This window comes from Poecilia latipinna, unplaced genomic scaffold, assembly GCF_001443285.1.
Source record: "Poecilia latipinna isolate Pla-1442-1.1 unplaced genomic scaffold, P_latipinna-1.0 Scaffold607, whole genome shotgun sequence".
Classification (NCBI taxonomy): domain Eukaryota; kingdom Metazoa; phylum Chordata; class Actinopteri; order Cyprinodontiformes; family Poeciliidae; genus Poecilia; species Poecilia latipinna.
In genome coordinates, this window is record NW_015113223.1 from 5,729 (window position 1) to 23,330 (window position 17,602).

At 42.2% G+C, this 17,602-nt stretch overlaps 4 protein-coding genes across 6 annotated transcripts; 2 read left to right on the forward strand and 2 right to left on the reverse strand.

The window, feature by feature from the left end:
• Nucleotides 1-7: 7 nt before the first annotated feature.
• LOC106953836 (collagen alpha-1(XXVI) chain-like) lies at nt 8-3,094 on the reverse strand. Its single transcript, XM_015042894.1, has 3 exons — nt 2,382-3,094; nt 2,150-2,272; nt 8-356 (listed from the first exon to the last, which is right to left on the reverse strand). The coding sequence occupies exons 1-3, from the start codon at nt 2,546-2,548 to the stop codon at nt 224-226; spliced, it is 423 nt and encodes a 140-aa protein (XP_014898380.1). The 5' UTR covers nt 2,549-3,094; the 3' UTR covers nt 8-223.
• Nucleotides 3,095-4,296: 1,202 nt separating this feature from the next.
• Nucleotides 4,297-7,598, forward strand: srprb (SRP receptor subunit beta). The gene is made up of 7 exons (XM_015042893.1): nt 4,297-4,537; nt 4,795-4,889; nt 4,989-5,066; nt 5,408-5,490; nt 5,693-5,829; nt 5,949-6,003; nt 6,826-7,598. Exons 1-7 carry the CDS (start codon nt 4,420-4,422, stop codon nt 7,034-7,036), a joined length of 777 nt encoding a protein of 258 aa, XP_014898379.1. The 5' UTR covers nt 4,297-4,419; the 3' UTR covers nt 7,037-7,598.
• A 1,327-nt stretch (nt 7,599-8,925) lies between these two features.
• wdr53 (WD repeat domain 53) lies at nt 8,926-12,257 on the reverse strand. The gene is made up of 3 exons (XM_015042892.1): nt 12,146-12,257; nt 10,708-11,197; nt 8,926-9,807 (listed from the first exon to the last, which is right to left on the reverse strand). The coding sequence occupies exons 2-3, from the start codon at nt 11,194-11,196 to the stop codon at nt 9,157-9,159; spliced, it is 1,140 nt and encodes a 379-aa protein (XP_014898378.1). The 5' UTR covers nt 11,197; nt 12,146-12,257; the 3' UTR covers nt 8,926-9,156.
• neu4 (sialidase 4) lies at nt 11,129-16,926 on the forward strand. Of its 3 annotated transcripts, none has more exons than XM_015042891.1 (4): nt 11,129-11,215; nt 14,217-14,455; nt 14,702-14,957; nt 15,946-16,926. In XM_015042891.1, exons 2-4 carry the CDS (start codon nt 14,255-14,257, stop codon nt 16,911-16,913), a joined length of 1,425 nt encoding a protein of 474 aa, XP_014898377.1. In that variant the 5' UTR covers nt 11,129-11,215; nt 14,217-14,254; the 3' UTR covers nt 16,914-16,926. The 3 variants fall into 3 exon arrangements, with proteins under 3 accessions (XP_014898377.1, XP_014898376.1, XP_014898375.1); XM_015042890.1 differs by lacking the exon at nt 11,129-11,215 and adding an exon at nt 12,606-13,159; XM_015042889.1 differs by lacking the exon at nt 11,129-11,215 and having other exon boundaries at nt 13,943-14,455.
• Nucleotides 16,927-17,602: the final 676 nt, after the last annotated feature.

Here is a 17,602-nt window from a genome sequence, read left to right on the forward strand (position 1 = left end):
CTGAAAGTAATCAAATGCAGACTCTCCCTCTTAATTCAAGCCCACTTTTAAGAGGCCGACTGGTTCAGAGTACAGTGGGGTGATTAGCGAGCTAACCAGATACATACCACCTCACATAAAAAGGGCACTGATGTGGGTAGAGATGCCTGGTGCTGCTAAAAACACACAGATGTGGTCCTTGAGAAAACTTGTCTCTGATAACTCTGTTCCCAAAGACTGACTTTTAAAAAGAAAAAAAACAACAAAACTCACCTTCGCGACACTCCATCCCCACAAATCCAGGGCAGCACCTCCACTCCAGAGCCGTGATTTGCTTGTAAGTGATCTTAAACGACGGCTTGATAACGGTTCTGTAGCTGCGCAGAACGAAACGGAAACGTTATCGAAGCAGAAAATGTGCCAATCTGATTTGTTTTTTGGCATAAATGATTAGAGGGACAAAAACTAGGTCTGGATGAAAGGAAAACAACAAGCAAAGATTCAGACTAATTGAGGTTGACACTTTGAGCAGAGATCCAGTGAACTTTAACCAGAGGAACCCGTGGAGAACATTTCCTAAAGGTTAAAGGTTCTACATTGACCTCCTGGAAACTATGAGGGAAATTTCTGGAGATTAAAACTGTAACCTTTAGAGAACCTTCAGGGAATGTTTCCTAAAAATCTCCGAAGGTTGATTTCTGGGAACTATTAGGGAAGGGAATGTGCTCTAAATGTTCCCTGGAGTTTACCCACAACTTTCACAGTGTAACCTTCAGAAAGCGGTTGACCCGTTTTCTAGGACATGAGGGGAAACTTTCCTAAAGGTTCCCTGAATGGTACAACTTTTAGAAAACCTTCAGGGAACACTCACTGAGGTTCCACTATGTCTTGACCTTCAGGGAACCTTCTGGGAATGAACCCTAAAGGATCTCTTAAAGCTATTATTTTTAGAGAACCTTCCGGAAATGCTTCCCAAAAGTTTTCAGAAGGTTAATTTCAACATTGCTATCTCACGAGCAATGTTCTTTTAGGGGTTCCCTGTGTGTTAAATACATCTTTCACTTCCAGGAATATCCTAATAAAGTTCTCTGTTGGACATGGAGCCAGAGAACAGATCTTTCACAATGTAAACTTTGGAGAATATCCAGTTCTCTGAAGGTTATCTACAACTTTTAACATGAAAGCTTTAGAAAACCTGGAGTATTGTTCACAAAAGATTACCTGAGGACTGTCAGCTAATCTTTTAACAACACAACATTTAGAGAGTCTTTTGTGAACATTACCTGAGAGCTCTCTAAAGGATAGGTGCAACACTGACAATGTGCTGATTCGAGAACTTCAAAGATTGTTCTCCAGGTTTCTTAGAGCATATCTATCTTAAGGGATCGTTCCCTACAACTTTAGTGATGTAACATTTAGAATACCTTCAGGGAGCACTTAAATGTCCCATGGTGGACATCAACATCTTCCATAATGTAACCTGAACATTCAGCAGATGTACCCTAAATGTAACAGCTTGGGAATGTTCAGGGAACTTTCCTTAAAGGTTCTCTTGATGTTTATTTAAAAACCCGGCAGAACAGCCTTTTGTCAACAACCAAGAAATATTTTTAAAGGTTCCTTTTGACTTAAAAAAAAAAAAACATTTTACAGATTTTACAGCTTCAAATTAGCTCTGCTGAACTTATTACACTAAATGTAGTTGCATTAACCCCGTCTAAAGGTTGATGAAATGGTTCCTGAATGGTTCTTTAGTCCTACAACAAACACTGGAAGATCATTTCTCAATGTTCCACCAACCTTGAGCTTGAATGTTCTCTGAAGGTTTTCTTGTTATGTTGTCGTTTTGTTCATCAGGTGTTGTTGAGAAGCTACTTAATACCTTTTGTGGATATATTTGTAAGCAAATTACAAATATAGCTTCAGCTTTTAAAAGAGAATTTGAGAATTTCCACCTTTTTTTTATGAAAAACTGCAAGAGATAGAAACATATTCTAGGGAAACAACAACCCCAGGCCGTTGTCACACTAAATACGCCCCTGCTTTGCGCAGGACTCCATGATTTTTTCTTTTTTTTTTTTTAAACAGAAGAAATCCCGATCAAATCTCCGAACAGAAAATGTTGCTGAGAGGTGGAACTGAGTGAGGGATGCATGTTGGAGGATTCTACCTGATGACTTTGCTGCACGGTCCAGGCCACCGGCAGCCCTGCATCACCCTCTGCACTGAGGTTTCAGTCCCATTGTGCACTTTGCAGGGCACTGTCCTGGTAGCAGTGTACTGACACCAGTTCCTAAAACGCAAAGAGAGATGCAATTCTTACTGATAACAGCTGACAGACAAGACACAATACGGAAAGGGAAAAGATGCTGCGATGCGCGTAAATTGCAGCCAGGGCGCACCTAAGTGAGGACCCTGCACCCGGCGGACCCGTACTGCTGCCCTGTTCGGAGTGGATACGGTGCCGCTGCAGGGTGATCCCTGGAAAGCGATAAACGAACCCGGTTCCAAGTGAGGGATGCAACAAACCTATCCACACGCACAGCGCGTAGAGGTAACCCAGAGCCATCTTCTTTCTTTGAAATGATCCCTGACGGAGATATCCCACAGAAACAGATTGGTTTTTCAAGTAAATCCCGTCACAGCCTAGAAATGGAAACAGGAAACCCTACAGAGCTCCCGATGAAACCATCAGAAGGAGTTTGCCACCTCCTGCTCCCGATTAAAAAAAAAAGAAGAAGAAGAAAAAAAAACAACAACGAGCGTGCCCCCCTTCAAGAGTACGGTATGAATGACACACAACCTCTTCCTATAGAATAACTGGGCTCTCTGACGTTTGACATGGTGCCGAGAGCCGAGGAGTCAAATATCCAGAGAGCGAATAAAAAAGCGCGCCGAAGCTGGAGACGTGCGTCAAAGCGCATCTGGTCTCTATTGAGAACCAAAAACTCCCAAGGCTGATGAGGAATAATTTAAAAAGAGTATCACATTTGGTATGACATTTAGCAATGTGTTTGCCTTCATTATTATATTGATCGGCATGAATACAGACATTGCAAACGAACTAACTGCCTAGCCTGTTGATTTAAATATGCCCTCGATAGGGTGTTACAGACTGGGTGAGATGATGCAAGTAGAGGAAAAAATATATATTTCAAAAATAAGAAAATTTTGAGGGGAAAAAATTAATTAAGAAAAAAAGTCAAACTTTCGAGAAAATCGATTTAAAAAAGTGACCCAGTATCTTCCGCACTGTGCAATTAATTTTTGAGAGAAAAAAATGCTTTTAGGAGTATTTCATGTCATTCGATCAAATACTGTAGGTTAGTTTACCCTAACCCTATGCTACATTGATAAGTTAGTAAATATGTTCATGGCAAAATTCATGACAAAATTCATGCTAAAAAGTGTTTAATGCTTTGGAGTTTGAAATTAGACCAGAGTGTTACGTATGTGTTATAAACGATCTATGTCACATTATATTTGCAGAAACATGACCGAGTGAGAGCTCCTAGCAGCAGCACACTATCTTCGACGTTTTTTTTTTTTTTTTTTTTGGTAACCTTGTGAACAAGAATTTAGTCATTTAGGAGAAAGTAAACACACACCAAACATCAACGACTCTCTAACAATCGTAATGTACGCCTTGTAGTTGGAAAAACTTTCATCTTTGTAAGTGTTTATTGCATTTGGAAGACAAATGTGTCTTTTTCTTTGGTTGATAATAAAATGTAGACCCATGTAATCTTTGAGTGTAGCATTAATGTATGTATATTAGCTAGTAATGTAAGTTTCCTCCATGTTTTATTTGTTGCTAAATCTTTTTGAGTGTAGCATTAAGATGAGTTTATTAGTTGTTTTCCATTTTATTGTATTTCAATTACAAAAATCCATTTATAAAATATATTTGATAAGAGAAATGCCCTTTACTAGTTGTCTCCTGGCCGTCTACTAACACGTGAATCACCTGGTGTGAGTTCAGCACACAGTACTTTATCCTGTTTTAACATATGCTCTCCCTAGTACTAGTTTAATAAGTTTTTAGTTGAAAAAAAATTATTTGGAAAATGTTTCCTCTGCCTAAATTTCTTATTTTGTAATTATGTTATTTATTTGTTTTCATTTTAGCATCCATGTTGTGATTAGCTACTCATTATTGAGTAACCTATTTATGATTTTTTTTTTCTCTCTCTCTCTTACAGTAATATCTTGGACAGTTACCTTTTTTAATTTTACAAAAGCAAAAATAACCCGATACAATTTTTGGCTACTCTACCCACTTCTGACCCTCTAATAATAGTCTCACTCTCAGCTCCGCGGCGCCCCCTGGTGGCCCTTCGCTCTCCCTACAGCTTCCAAAAGGAGACGTGTCCCATCTCAGATTAGCTTGAACGGGCTCGCCGATACACTGTAACGGACCTGGAGAAAACGGACGCGGAGATGACAGAGAACCCGTTGGAGCCTTACATCGAGTCCCTTCGGCAGCAGCTGGAGGAGCAGGACCCCGTGGTTCTGGTTGGAGTGATCGTGGCTCTGGCGGTGGTTGTCATCACCTGCGGTAGGAACTTGCAGCGCGCGTTAGCTTGTTAGCTTAGCAGGCTAGCTTTAGCATGTAGCTTAGCGAGTGAAAAACTCAGGCAAAATATAAAGCTGTCCTCTCAGGAACAACTTATACTCTATCTTCAGCATTTTAAACAACCTTAGATTAAAACTGTAAGCTTATTGTTTAAACAAACACGAACAAGGAAGTCATTCAAACTGCTGCTTTTGCTCACTGACTACCAAACTCACATTTAATTTTCTAATTTATTTCAGTCTTCTTGAAGTACTTTTTAACCAGTAAAACAGTCCGGAGCGCCGTGCTGCTGGTGGGACTGTGTGACTCTGGGAAAACCCTTCTGTTTATCCGGGTGAGCCCTGGCCACGTTGCTCTCAACAGGACATCAAGATAATAATGACTGCTGGAGGGTTCCTTTATTTTATACTGTGTTGTGTTTATGTCTCTCCAGCTGCTGTCAGGGAAGTTCAAGCGCACACAGACCTCCATCACAGACAGCAGCGCTCCATACAAAGCTAAAAACGACAGAGTAAGTCACAGACTGCTGCAACAATGCCTTGCATAAATGTTAATATCATTAAAGGTATGATTATTTTTTTTTTACTGGATGTTATTTAGGGTATGAGAGTAAAAGGGGCAGGGCAAAAATGCACACCACACATTTGAGATTTTCATCTCTTAAAACATTTAGAAAACCACATATCCCCTCCGCCCTTAATTTATAGTTGTGTAGTACTCTGTGTTGGCCAACTTGGAGTTGGTGGTTATAAAAATCACCAGAAGTGGTGTGATTTGTTTTTTTTTCTTAATACGCTGCTTTGTTGTCTGTGTATGTTGACAGTGATCCACAGTTTTCCTCCTTCCTTTCAGAACTGCACCTGGACTCTGATAGACCTGCCGGGACATGACAGTCTGCGGTCTCAGTACCTGGAGAAGTTCAAGTCTGCAGCCAGGTGAGACCCTCCTGTGTGGCTCCGTCTTCACACTTTTCTCCTCATGTTGTTGGGATCATGAAAAATCAGTTAAACCTGTCCAAACCTTGACATTTAAAACGTTACAATTTCTAAAATATTTAAGTTTTTAAAACTGAATTCCCCTGCAATTTAAAATCCTGTTGTGATCATCACTGGATTAACTCACCTGTTGTCTTTCCAGAGCTATCGTGTTTGTGGTGGACAGCGCCATCTTCCAGAAGGAGGTAAGAGATGTGGCCGAGTTCCTCTACATGCTGTTGACGGACCCGGTGGTCTACAGAATCGCTCCAACTCTGCTGGTGGTATGCAACAAACAAGGTGACTCAACACTTTTTTTTTAAAATTTTTTCTTTTACCTACTCTTTGTGTGATATTTTATCCTACACCATCTATCTGTAACACAGTGACCTCATTAAATTATCTCTTCTTCTGCGTAGATGTTGCGATGGCAAAATCTGCTAAACTGATTCAGCAGCAGCTGGAGAAGGAACTGTAAGTGTCTATTTCAAAATAAAAACTTCCACCTTTAATGTTAACGGTCTCGCTGATGACGTCTTAACCCGCTTTTACAAATTCACAATGTCTGCATTGACGCCTGCTAGTATTCACCTTGCTTCATCCTAATTTCTGCATGTAAATAAGACATAACTAATGTAATGCCATAAGTATTAGTTTGAATACATCAATCATTGAAACAGGCTTTTGCAAAAAAAAAAAAAAAAAAATCCAGTCTGGAAAACCTTTCACTGCAATCTGTCGTTTTGCAGTGAAAGGAACTCCTTATGCTTCTGTTTACCAAGACCTTTTGGACAACTTCCTTTTTCCAACCCTGCAGTACCATTTTGAAGATACTTTCTCCTTGATCCAACTTGACTTTGCACCAGTTACTCAGATCAAAGTCCATAAAGACGCGGATGATCAAGTTTGGCAATGAGGAACTACAGGCAGAGTCTTGGCCTCATGAATTACAGCAGAGACTTCTGATCAGGGCTCCTCGTCCAACGCCAGTGTCTGACCTCAAGAATGAAAGAACGGCAAAATATTCCCGCAAACACACCTAACCCTTGTGGAAAGCCTTCCCAGATGTTGCCACAGCTTCAAAGGGTGGGGCAGCTTTATATTAAACCCTATGGATTAGGATTGGGATGAAGGCAGATGAAGGAAGATACGTTTTGCAACGTGAAATGGGTCAACGTCCAGGTCTATCAGAGACCAAAGAATTGCTTGAATTCGACAACCTGTGAACGAACCGTAAACTTTCAACTCAAACTAAAGAGGCATTTTACTAATAAACGCTGCTGTTTTTCCCCACAGGAACACGCTGAGAGTGACCCGCTCTGCAGCTCTGAGCGCCCAGGACGGCTCTGTAGGTGGCAGCGTGTATCTGGGGAAAAAAGGCAAGGATTTCGAGTTCAGCCAGCTGCCCATGAAGGTGGAGTTCCTGGAGTGCAGCGCCCGCGGCAGCAAGGGCAAGGACGGGGACAGTGACATCGAGAGCCTGGAGAAGAGCCTGGCTAAGCTGTAAACGCCGCAGCTCGACTCACCGGACGCACTTCTGCCTCAACAGGCACAAACCTCAGACAGGGAGCGTCTGCCGTCGTCCTCGATAATCAGAGGAGGGGAGACGAGACGCTTCCCTGGCTCTGTGCAACCTCAGCCTTTTAACTCCACTTAAACATCCGTGCACCACAAAAAAGATCTTTCAAACGTGGGAAATCATCCAGACTCACGAGTTTAACAGACATTTGGGTAATTGTGGACATTATGGTTCCTCTGATCCGGCTTGTTCGGCGCAAAGTTTTGCTTCGCTTCTTTGTGAAATCTGCAAGAGCAGACTTTGCTGTTGTGTGGCTGCCGTTATTAAAGAGAAAAGCTGTAAACTGCCTTGTGAAAAATAGACGGGTGTGCATTGCGTTTCTTGTTTAACTCGGGCTGTTTGCCCTGTTCCTTTCCTCGTCGTCCTTATTTTCAATCTGTCGTTTTGCAGAAGAAATTGCTCAGTTGTTTGAACGTTTAAAATGAATGTATGCGTTTACTGTTGTCTTGCCTTAGTAAAAAAGAAACTTTTGTTTGAATGAAACGTGTGAAAAAGATTCTGTGTGGTTTCGTAAATTGGTAAAGAAAGGGTAAGTATTGAATGGTGTGATAGTTTATACAAGATTTAAATGTTGGAAGTGTTAAAACTTTTTATTGCATCATAATCTCACTGAAAATTGAGAAAAATCCAGCCTGGAATCACTGATGCCGTTTTGCACTTTAAATACTTTGTACTTCTTAAAGTTCAGAGTGCCTCAAACTACCAATTAGTGACATGTCTCTTCAAAATAGGAAAGACAAGAGAGCATGTTATTCAATTAGTTTTGTTTGGAAATGGCAACGGGAAATACCTATTATTGACAATTGGAGCAATTAAAGGTTAAACTACTTTTTTGTTTTGACATCTACAGTCAGAGCAGTAATTGACAAAAAGCAGGACAAGAACCCACCTTTATTTTGAAGGATGGTGATGGAGGTAGAAAATTGACCACAGCTTTTAGAGAACTGCAGCGCTCAGATCATCCAGCGGTCATTTGGTCTCAAAATCCATCAGATATTGTCTTCGTGCCAACTTTATCTGGGAGAGATGCAAGGACACATTTTTTTCTTTCCTACCATCTCTAACGTAAACATGCAGTTTGCTAAACTTTAGCAGATGTGGTCAGATTACATTGACATTGAATCCGAGCAGCAAACACAGCAGTTGGGTCAGGCCTGAAACAAAGGACCTCATATTCCCTCTTGAACATGGTGGAGGACCTGTGATGGTGTGACTGTTTCTTATTGTCAACATTGTTTAAAAGTCATGAAGTCAAATGACCTGAAAACAAAGAGAAAAGAGTCATCAGCAGCTCTAAAACCTAATTTTGTTTTAAGGTTTCCTCCTTTCAAAATAAATAAAGGTTAAATTTCTCTAACTCACTGAAACCCTCCTCAGAGATGTTGTCATCCCTGTGTGTGGTCCGCACCTTTATGAGGTTTTTCTTTTGTGTGTGGTTTCGGGTACTGACAGTCTGATGGGACAAGCCCCCCGCTTCTCTGCTGTTTGAGCGTGACATCTTCTGAGCGTTGCGCTGAAACCACAGAAGGGTTAAAAGTAACCAAAGCTAGATTTATTTTTACAGCCTTCTCACCAGGGAGTGCAATAATGTGAAGAGGAATATATATATATATATATATATATGTATTTATAAATAACTTAATAATATAAAAACATGTGCTGCTTTGAATCAAATATTATCTGGAACAGCTTTTTTTTTCCTGCCTTCATTTTAACATCTGGTGTTATTTTTTATTTCACTCTGTAAAAAGCAGCTGCAGACAACGATTAATGTAAATTTCTCCAAGTCAGATGTGGTCATTTTACAGTCAATAAAACCATTTTTAAGACATTTATTTCAAGGAGTTTATTTCAAAGGAGCCCACACACATGCAAAAAGGCATAATCCATATTGAAGCCGTATATTAACGTTTGCATCTAGTTTTAATGACAGAAACCAAATGAAGAGCGACCTGAAAGTCAAATAAAATTTGGAGGAAAAAAAAAGTATTCACCAAATAAAATGTTCATTTCTTTTTTCAACAGAAGAAAAAGTAGCATGGTTGGATCTAAAGCTGAGACAGAGGGTAGACGGTCAGATTGGTGCTCTGATCTGCAACTATCACGCTTGGTTCTCCTTTCAGCACAGCGGGGCACAGCCAGTTCACCTTGTCCCCGTGGCTGATGCTCAGTTTGGGTCCAGACGTCGTCTCCTCCTCCGTCGGTGTCCCCTGATCCTTCGCAGCTGCTTCGTCCTCCTCGTCTGCCTTCTGCTTCGATTTCTCCTGCTCTCTTCTCCTCCTGCCGCTCTTACCTTTGCGGCGCTGAGGAGCCGTCGTTTGCGTTTTTCCCTCCGGATTCACCACCGGGTGCTTGCTGAGGTCCCAGAGGGCCACGAGGCCGTCGTTTCCCCCGGTGACCATCCAGTGAGGGTGGGAGAGGAAGCTGATGAAGTGGGCCTGGGAGGCTCCCTGACTGTGAGCCTTGATGGCTCCCTGCTGCTCCAGTTTGGAGCCGCCGCCGATCCGCATCAAGTGGACCCGGCCGTCCTCGGCGGCGCAGCCCAGAACGTTGCCGCAGCCCGACACTGAAACGCAGTGAGCCAGAGGGGGGTTGAAGAGCTGGCCCGGCCGCTGCTGCTGGTCGCCCGCTTCTTCTGCCGCGTCCTGCAGGTTGAGAGTCCACAGTGGGCGGGTCTTCTGCAGACCCCACAGAATCACCTGGAACAGCAAAGTAGACGGATATGAAGGGCTGACCAGCAGAGCGTTATCAAAGTATCTATTACTCCTGAACTTTTTATATTATGCCACATTGTGACAAACTTTTAGACCTACACTAGGTCTGGGCGATAAATCGACTGTACAGATTAATCAAATTCTCTGTTTTTGAAGATTTCACTTTTGGATAGTGTGGAATTTTCTCGGGTTTCCACAGTGTGGGTTTTAACGAGCGTCTTTCAGAGCTTCTATTTATTTTGACTTTGAATTCAGATCAAGTCACAGAAGGAATTATCAAAACAAAAGCCACTTTTTATGAAAATATATTTTCTATAATTTGTATAGAAAATATAAGGAAAAAAGTGAGGGTGGGAAAAAGATTTGAAATCAAAAATCAAATTTGGTATAAACAAATCTGAAATGTTATTTTTAAGCAATACTGTCCAGCTGTAACCAACACAAAGTAGAGCTTTATTAATGAAGTGATGATGACATAAAATGGTCATCATTTTACGTACACAAAGTAAAATTATGACGTAAAATGAGAATTTTACATCATATTTTGCAGAGGCAAATCTGAAACCTATACATGTATTTAAACCCAGTGAATCTAATTGCCCTAGTAATCACCTGATTGTATTAAATAAAGTTAACCTGTGTGTAATTAAATCTCAATAATAAATCCAGCTGTTCTCTAAAGCCTCAGAGGTTTGTTAGAGAAAGTCACAGTTTTGAGAATGTTGGTAAAAAGTCTTGAACACCACATACTGTTTTCCTTCCGCCTTGCGATCATGTGCTCGATAAAACACATTAAATCAGGTGGTTGTAGCACAATAAAGTGTGAAAAGGTCAAGCGGTATAAATATTAAGTGACATTCACACTCTTAAATCTCGTCTGCTCACCTGCATGTCCAGTCCCACAGAGACGAGGTTATTGGGTCTGTGAGGTCGGAAAGCCACGGAGGAGCAGATGTTTGTGTGTCTGCGGAGACTCCGGCACACTTTCCCACCCGGAATCTCGAGTATCCTCACCACCCCAGAGTCGTCGGCCACGGCCACGTTCGAACCAGTCTCGTTCAGAGCTACGGCATTAATCTCCTCCTCCCCTGCACCGCGGAAATCCTCCACCGGGCCCTTCAGGCTCCGGGGGTCGAACACGCTCACCGCGTCTCCGTGCGACACGTACAGGTGGGCTGAGGCTGCGGGCGAGAACGCTGCGCTGGTGACGTCCTCCTGTCCGGGGAGAGCCAGACGCCCGACTACGGCGCCCCCTCGAGTCCACACCGTCACCTCTCCGCCCTCGGCACCAGAAGCGATCAGGCCCTCTGGGCCCGGAGACGCACCGACACAGAGGATGGAGGAGGAGTGGCCCTCAGACCACAGGCTGCCCATACTGACCACATTCAGGAAGGTAAAAACTTGAAAAATTTGTTTTAACATCACATGTTACATTTAGACTAGGAAGGTCTGATATATAAACATGGCCTTAGTAAACATTTTAAATATATCAGGTAGTAATAAAATAGGCGTATGATGTCATTCAAATTGAAAGCTCAGTGCGGATAAAATAAATATTGGTTTCAAGATAGTTCAGCTCTGATTTCTGCTTTTCAAATTTAAATGAGAGTAAAACCTCACCTGGGTGATTTATTAAATTTTCTTTGCTTTTCTTTTGTAATTATTATTTTAATACTTCAACATGTAAAATAACTGAAAATGGGAATGCCGCTCTCATGTAGATCCTCCAATACAGTTCCAATAACTTGAATGCTCATTAAATATTCCTGTTTGTAGTAATAATTTGTGTAAGTATATTTTCACACACAAAAAAATTTACAGGGATGCATTCTGATGAAATAAAATGCAACATAAATCAATGAAAAAAACACTATAAAGGAATTTATTTTGTCACTATAAAGAGCAAACAGAAGCAATTTATTTGCCATTTTTTAGGTTGTTACTTAATGGAACTGACTTTATTATTATTATTCCTATAACTTATTATAAGGTTATTTATTTTGTTACTGTTTTTTTTTTTGTGGTCTGCAAACAAACTTTGCTTGATATTTGTTGAATTGTTACAATAGAAGCGCAGACATGTTTGACTGCGCACCAATGCTCCATACCGCACCACAGACGACCATGCCTTCAGGAGATTTCAAAACAAACTGTCTTAGCTATGTGGCTAACTGGTTAGCCTCGACGCTAAAGTGCTACTTTTTGCCCCAGTTGACTTCGTGACAGCGGTTAAAAACGTACGCACGTAAAGTTTGAGGCTAGCAGTAGCTCACGCACGCAATGTGGCATTAGCTTGAGCTTCAGTATGTAAGAATTATACTACCTTGGCGAGGAGAAGTCACAACTTTAACATGCTACCATGTGAAAGGGTAGAGTCGCTCATTGGTGACGTCACAGACGGCGTCAAACCTGAATCCCTGAGTTTGGACTGCCAGGCGTTAAAGCGGAAGTGCGAATACAACTAAATAATAGCATTTTAAACAATAAATACTCAACAACAGCCAATAAAAATAACCAAAAAGAAGAAGAAAAAGGAAATACTTAACAATATTTCACTCAACAAGGCTATTATGTTTTTCTTCATCTTTATTGACGTTTGGCCGGTGTTGTGCCTTTCCAAATATTGGAAGATTATTTCTTTGAGTGAGGTGAGAGAATGAAGGCATTCCAGTGATTAGTGATCTTCTGCAAGAGTCTGTGCTCTAATTAATACAGATAAATTAATCTGTACTTGTTTGGAAAAAGAACACAAATAAATCATATTTATTTAAAAAACATCACTCATAAATAATGCCATCCTAAATAACAATAAATCTAAGGAAATGCATGAATAAACTTTTAAGCTTTTCCTAAAATGTTAACAAAGTGAGGTGAGCTTGGAAAATGTGTATTGCTGTGCAAAGGTTTGGAAGTAGTTTAAAATATTTGCATAGTTCAGCTACATAACACACACTGCTATAACAACACAGAAAGAAAAAGCGTGTTCATTTCCATAATTACTGCATCGAATAAAAAGGATGTAATGCAGGCAAACTGACATTATTGTTGAGCGTCACCCCTCCACCCCAACCTGGCCTTCTTCTCCACAATGGCTGCTCTCTCGCTGATTCATCCAAAGCTGTAGATCTGATGAGTGTTCACTTCTGGGTCAGTGAGCAGCATGCAATGCCGCCTCTCTGAACAGTGAACAGAGAGGAGCAAACATTGCTTTCAGACACAAACTAACTACACACAAACCCAACAACCATTCCCTCATGAGGCTGTGGAGCCCTCAGGTCTCTCAGACGGTCTGTGTACCTTCGCAGAGCTGTAGCAGTTCCCACACAGCACTACGATTGTGAGTATCTCTGTTTTAAGATGTCATAGCAGAGCTGGGTTCTGTTTAGCAATACAATGAAGGATCTGTGAATTAAGTTCTGGTGGGCTTTATCGGTATTTTTTTATTGTCTCGCATCGGACACAAACCAGTTTTATAAGTCTGGTCTTTCTTTAAACCCTTGGACTTAAATGATAAAAATGCAGAACGAAGTGTATCCTTAAGATTTAGAGAGCGGTAGAGTAACGACAGGTGAGTTCCTGTGTCCTGGATGATGACAACAGGGTTTCCACCTAAATGTTTTAATTGTACAGAGCTTTGAATCAGACATATCTTTTAATTTTTAATGTTTGTTTTTAGATATCCACATTAATGTTCCCAAACATTTTGCACTAGTGCACAAAATGTAGCCTTAGAAGATGTTAAGTTCAAATGAATTAATATGCATTTGTGTGACTTTTGTTCTCTCTCACAGGCCTTGAAATAAAAAAATAGTTATTGCACAGAGTATGTGAGTCAGCTAAGATGTTGGATTGGACCAGTCAAAGCCCACAAATAAATCCAGTTCAGATTTTTCCTGAGCTAAATTTAATCTGTTTGAGGTTTAGCTACTTTACAAGAGAGAAGAAGAAATGAATTGTTAAAAATGTTGACTATAGGGGAATGAGTACAAATGTGCTTTTAATCATTCACCCTTTATGTATGTATGGTTGCAATGTGAAAAAATCTTTAGAGTGTTAATGTTTTTGAAAAACACTTCAAAAATAATAACATTTTTTATTGTTATTAGAGAAAACACGCAGTAAAATACATGGACAGTAATAAAATTGGGTGAAATGTAGAACTAGGTGGCATTTAATGGCTACTGGATATAAACTATTCTTCAGTCAGTTTGTCTTTGCTTTAATGCTCCTGCATCTGGAGCCAGATGGCAGCAGTTGTGACAAGTCTTTAAAATGATCAAAGTACTGTGACTTTACACTCCGTATGCATGAATCCACATGTCTTTTGCTTAGTTTTTATCCATAGGTATGTAATTCAGTGATTGTCACTGAAATTGGCCTTTTGCACTCTGCAGATTCCTGATCAATCGGAGAAGTTCATCTAAAAGCGAGCATGAGATCACCGTACTTCCCGGCGAGGTCGGTGCTCTTCCACAAGGAGCCCAACGGAGTGACGTACAGAGTCCCGGCTCTGCTGTATCTGAGCCGCTTCAGGTCATTTCTGGCTTTCTGTGAGGAGAGGCTGACCCCGTCGGACTCTCAGGCTCACCTGCTCGTGATGAGGAAAGGCAGCTTCTACAGGAACTATGTGGAGGTCAGTGACCTGTGGTACTGACCTCCACATCATCAGTGCTAGTTGATAGAATGCCTCACAAGATCACTTTAAGAGTTATGGAGTTAGTGTTATGAATTTAAATCACTTTCTTAGTGTACTCCAAACTGAAAAAATAAAAAGCTGGTGGATCCACATGACATTCTGAAGCAAATATATTGTGTATAATTATATAATTATGCTAATTTTCTCTGTGTTCCTCCTTCCCTTTCCATCATTTTGCTGCAGTGGAAGGACATGTGTGTTCTGGGCACGGCCTTCCTGCCCGGTCACAGGTCCATGAACCCCTGTCCGGTGTACGACGAGTTCACCGGCATCCTCTTCCTGTTCTTCATCGCCGTCCTTGGCCACACCTCGGAGTCCTACCAGCTGGTCACCGGGGACAACGTGACCAGACTCTGCTACATCTCCAGCGCTGACGGAGGAGACACCTGGAGCCCAGTCACAGACCTCACCGATACCGTCATAGGAGGCACTATCAAAGGTAATGGGACAGCCACCTAAAAGCAGACCTTATCCAGTGGTGGTTGCTGATATGGGCGATTGCCCAGGGTGGCACTAGGTGGTGCTAGAGCACCTTCCCTTTTTCCTCTGGATAAAAAAAGTGTGTCTGAAGTCCTAGCAAAGATTGTATCATGTTTTATATTATATCATCTTTGGACCTAAAGAAGCACGACCTAAAATCAACACACAGCTTCAGATATTACAGCTAGAAACCAGAAATTAGGTCTGAAATCTGGGTGTGGTGACCTGAACCTTCAGATCCACATAAAGACACTTTTAAAATCAGCCTTCTATCACCTGAGGAACGTCTCGAGGATTAAAGGATCAATGTACCAGCAAGATCTAGAGAAACTCATCCATGCCTTTATCTTTTACAGGTGTGCCAAAAAAAATCAATCAGGTTCAGAACGCTGCCGCTCGAGTTCTCACTAAAACCAGGAAGATAGAGTACATCACTCCAGTTTTAAAGTCCCTACACTGGTTCCCTTTAGCTCAGAGAATAGACTTTAAAATACTGTTGCTAGTTTATAAATCACTGAACGGCTTAGCTGCTGCTGTTGTATCAACTTTCCAGACCTCTCAGGTCTTCTGGTTCCGCTCTGCATCCCCAGAAGCAGAACCAAACTTGGAGAAGCAGCATTCAGCTTCTACGCTCCTCAAATCTGGGATCAAACTTCCACAAAACTGCCAAACATCTGAAACGTTGATGTTCTTTAAATGAGTGCCAGACCCCTCCTGTTCAGAGTTGCTCTTGAACCATTATAAATATAACATTGACCAACATATTTCATGTGTATATCTGTGATTTGGATGATGGCAGTGGACACAATGTAGTGTTTGGTTACTGGTTTCACAATTGGTGACTTTACAAAGTGTTTATGTTTTCATGGCATAAAGCCCTTTGAACCGACTTAATGTTGCTGAAATAAACTTGATTGACTGACTGGCTGAACTTGATAACCCGACAGACTGGGCCACCTTCGCTCTGGGCCCGGGTCACGGCATCCAGCTGAAGTCGGGCCGCCTGCTCATCCCCGCCTACGCCTACCACATCGACTGCAGAGAGTGCTTCGGCCACCTCTGCCTGACCACACCACGCGCCTTCTGCTTCCACAGCGACACCCACGGGAGGAGCTGGCGCTTCGGCGAGCCCATCCCGGCGCCGGAGAGCGTGGAGTGTCAGATGGTGTCCGTGGACGAAGAAGACGGCTCCAACGTGCTGTACTGTAACGCCCGCAGCCCTCTGGGCTACAGGGTGCAGGCCCTCAGCCTGGACGACGGAGCCGTGTTTCAGGAGGGCCAGCTGGTGCAGAGCCTGGTGGAGCCTAGAAACGGTTGCCATGGAAGCGTTGTTGGGTTTCCCGCTCCGTTACGTGCCTGTGAAGCCCACGGTGGTCGCACGTCCCCCTGCAGACACTGGACGTCCTTAACGGGCCACACTGATCGCTCCCACTCTGCTCCCCGACCAGACTTCCTGACCCCCACCTGGGTGGTGTACTCCCACCCAACGTGGACCACCGCGCGCAGAGATCTGGGTGTGTTCCTCAGCCTGTTCCCACGCGATCCGGACAGCTGGCGTGGGCCCTGGGTGATCTACGAAGGCCCCAGCGCGTACTCGGATCTGGCCTACCTGGAGCTGTCGCCGTCACCGGGAGAGCCGCCAGCCGTGGCCTTCGCCTGCTTGTTCGAGTGCGGCACCAAGACGGCCTACGATGAAATCTGCTTCAGCGTCTTCAGCCTCTACGAGCTGATCAACAATCTGCCCCGAGCCGCGGCGGGGCCGCGAACTGACCGCAGGGACAACAAAACCCAGCAGGCAGACTGTGAGGTGGCTGGAGAACAAGAGCCTCGAAATGCTCCGGTCGTCCATCAGATGGCTCATGTGAAGAAGAGGAGGAGGAGGAGGAAACTGATGAAGATGTGCTCTGTTTCTTAAATATTTTTGAAAGGGAAACCACATTTTATTTGCTTTCTGTTTGTGATTTAAAAAAAAAAATCATAAATCCAAAGAAAAAAGTTGAATATTATTAAATAGGATTTCAGCAGCGTGTTGTTTTCATGGGACAAAGCAGCAAGTGACACGGGGGTGGGGGTGGGGGGGGAACTTGTGGTGATTTTATAGGGTTGAAAAATTACAGGAATTGTAAAAGTTTGAAATTTTGCATTAGAACTAATCACACTTTATAATGAATTATTAGGAATTGATGGGAATAAACTCAAGAGTATTTAAAATACTGAAGTTAGGGATATCTGTACCAAACCAAGCAGATGTTTTGCACAAAGCACCTGCTTAGTGCAGAGGTCACTTGGCCACGCCCCCTACCTGCGTAATGGATTTCAAGCAGCAGGTTTATAGAACAATGAAGTACTGAGGTCACATTTCTCGAGGAGTAGTTTAGGAAAGATGCCATTTTAATGACAGATGAAGCTCATTTAAATAAAACTTTTTAAAAAAGTGTGAGTTTTGTTCACTTTTTAAATGTTTGACATGATTACTTATTCAATGAAATAATTGGAACATGATAAATTAAATTGTGACGCTTCTTAACGGAGTACTGAACTTAAAGTTGCAAATAAACTCTCTAGGATAAATTTTCCTAAAGTTTATTTTGGAAACACTAAACT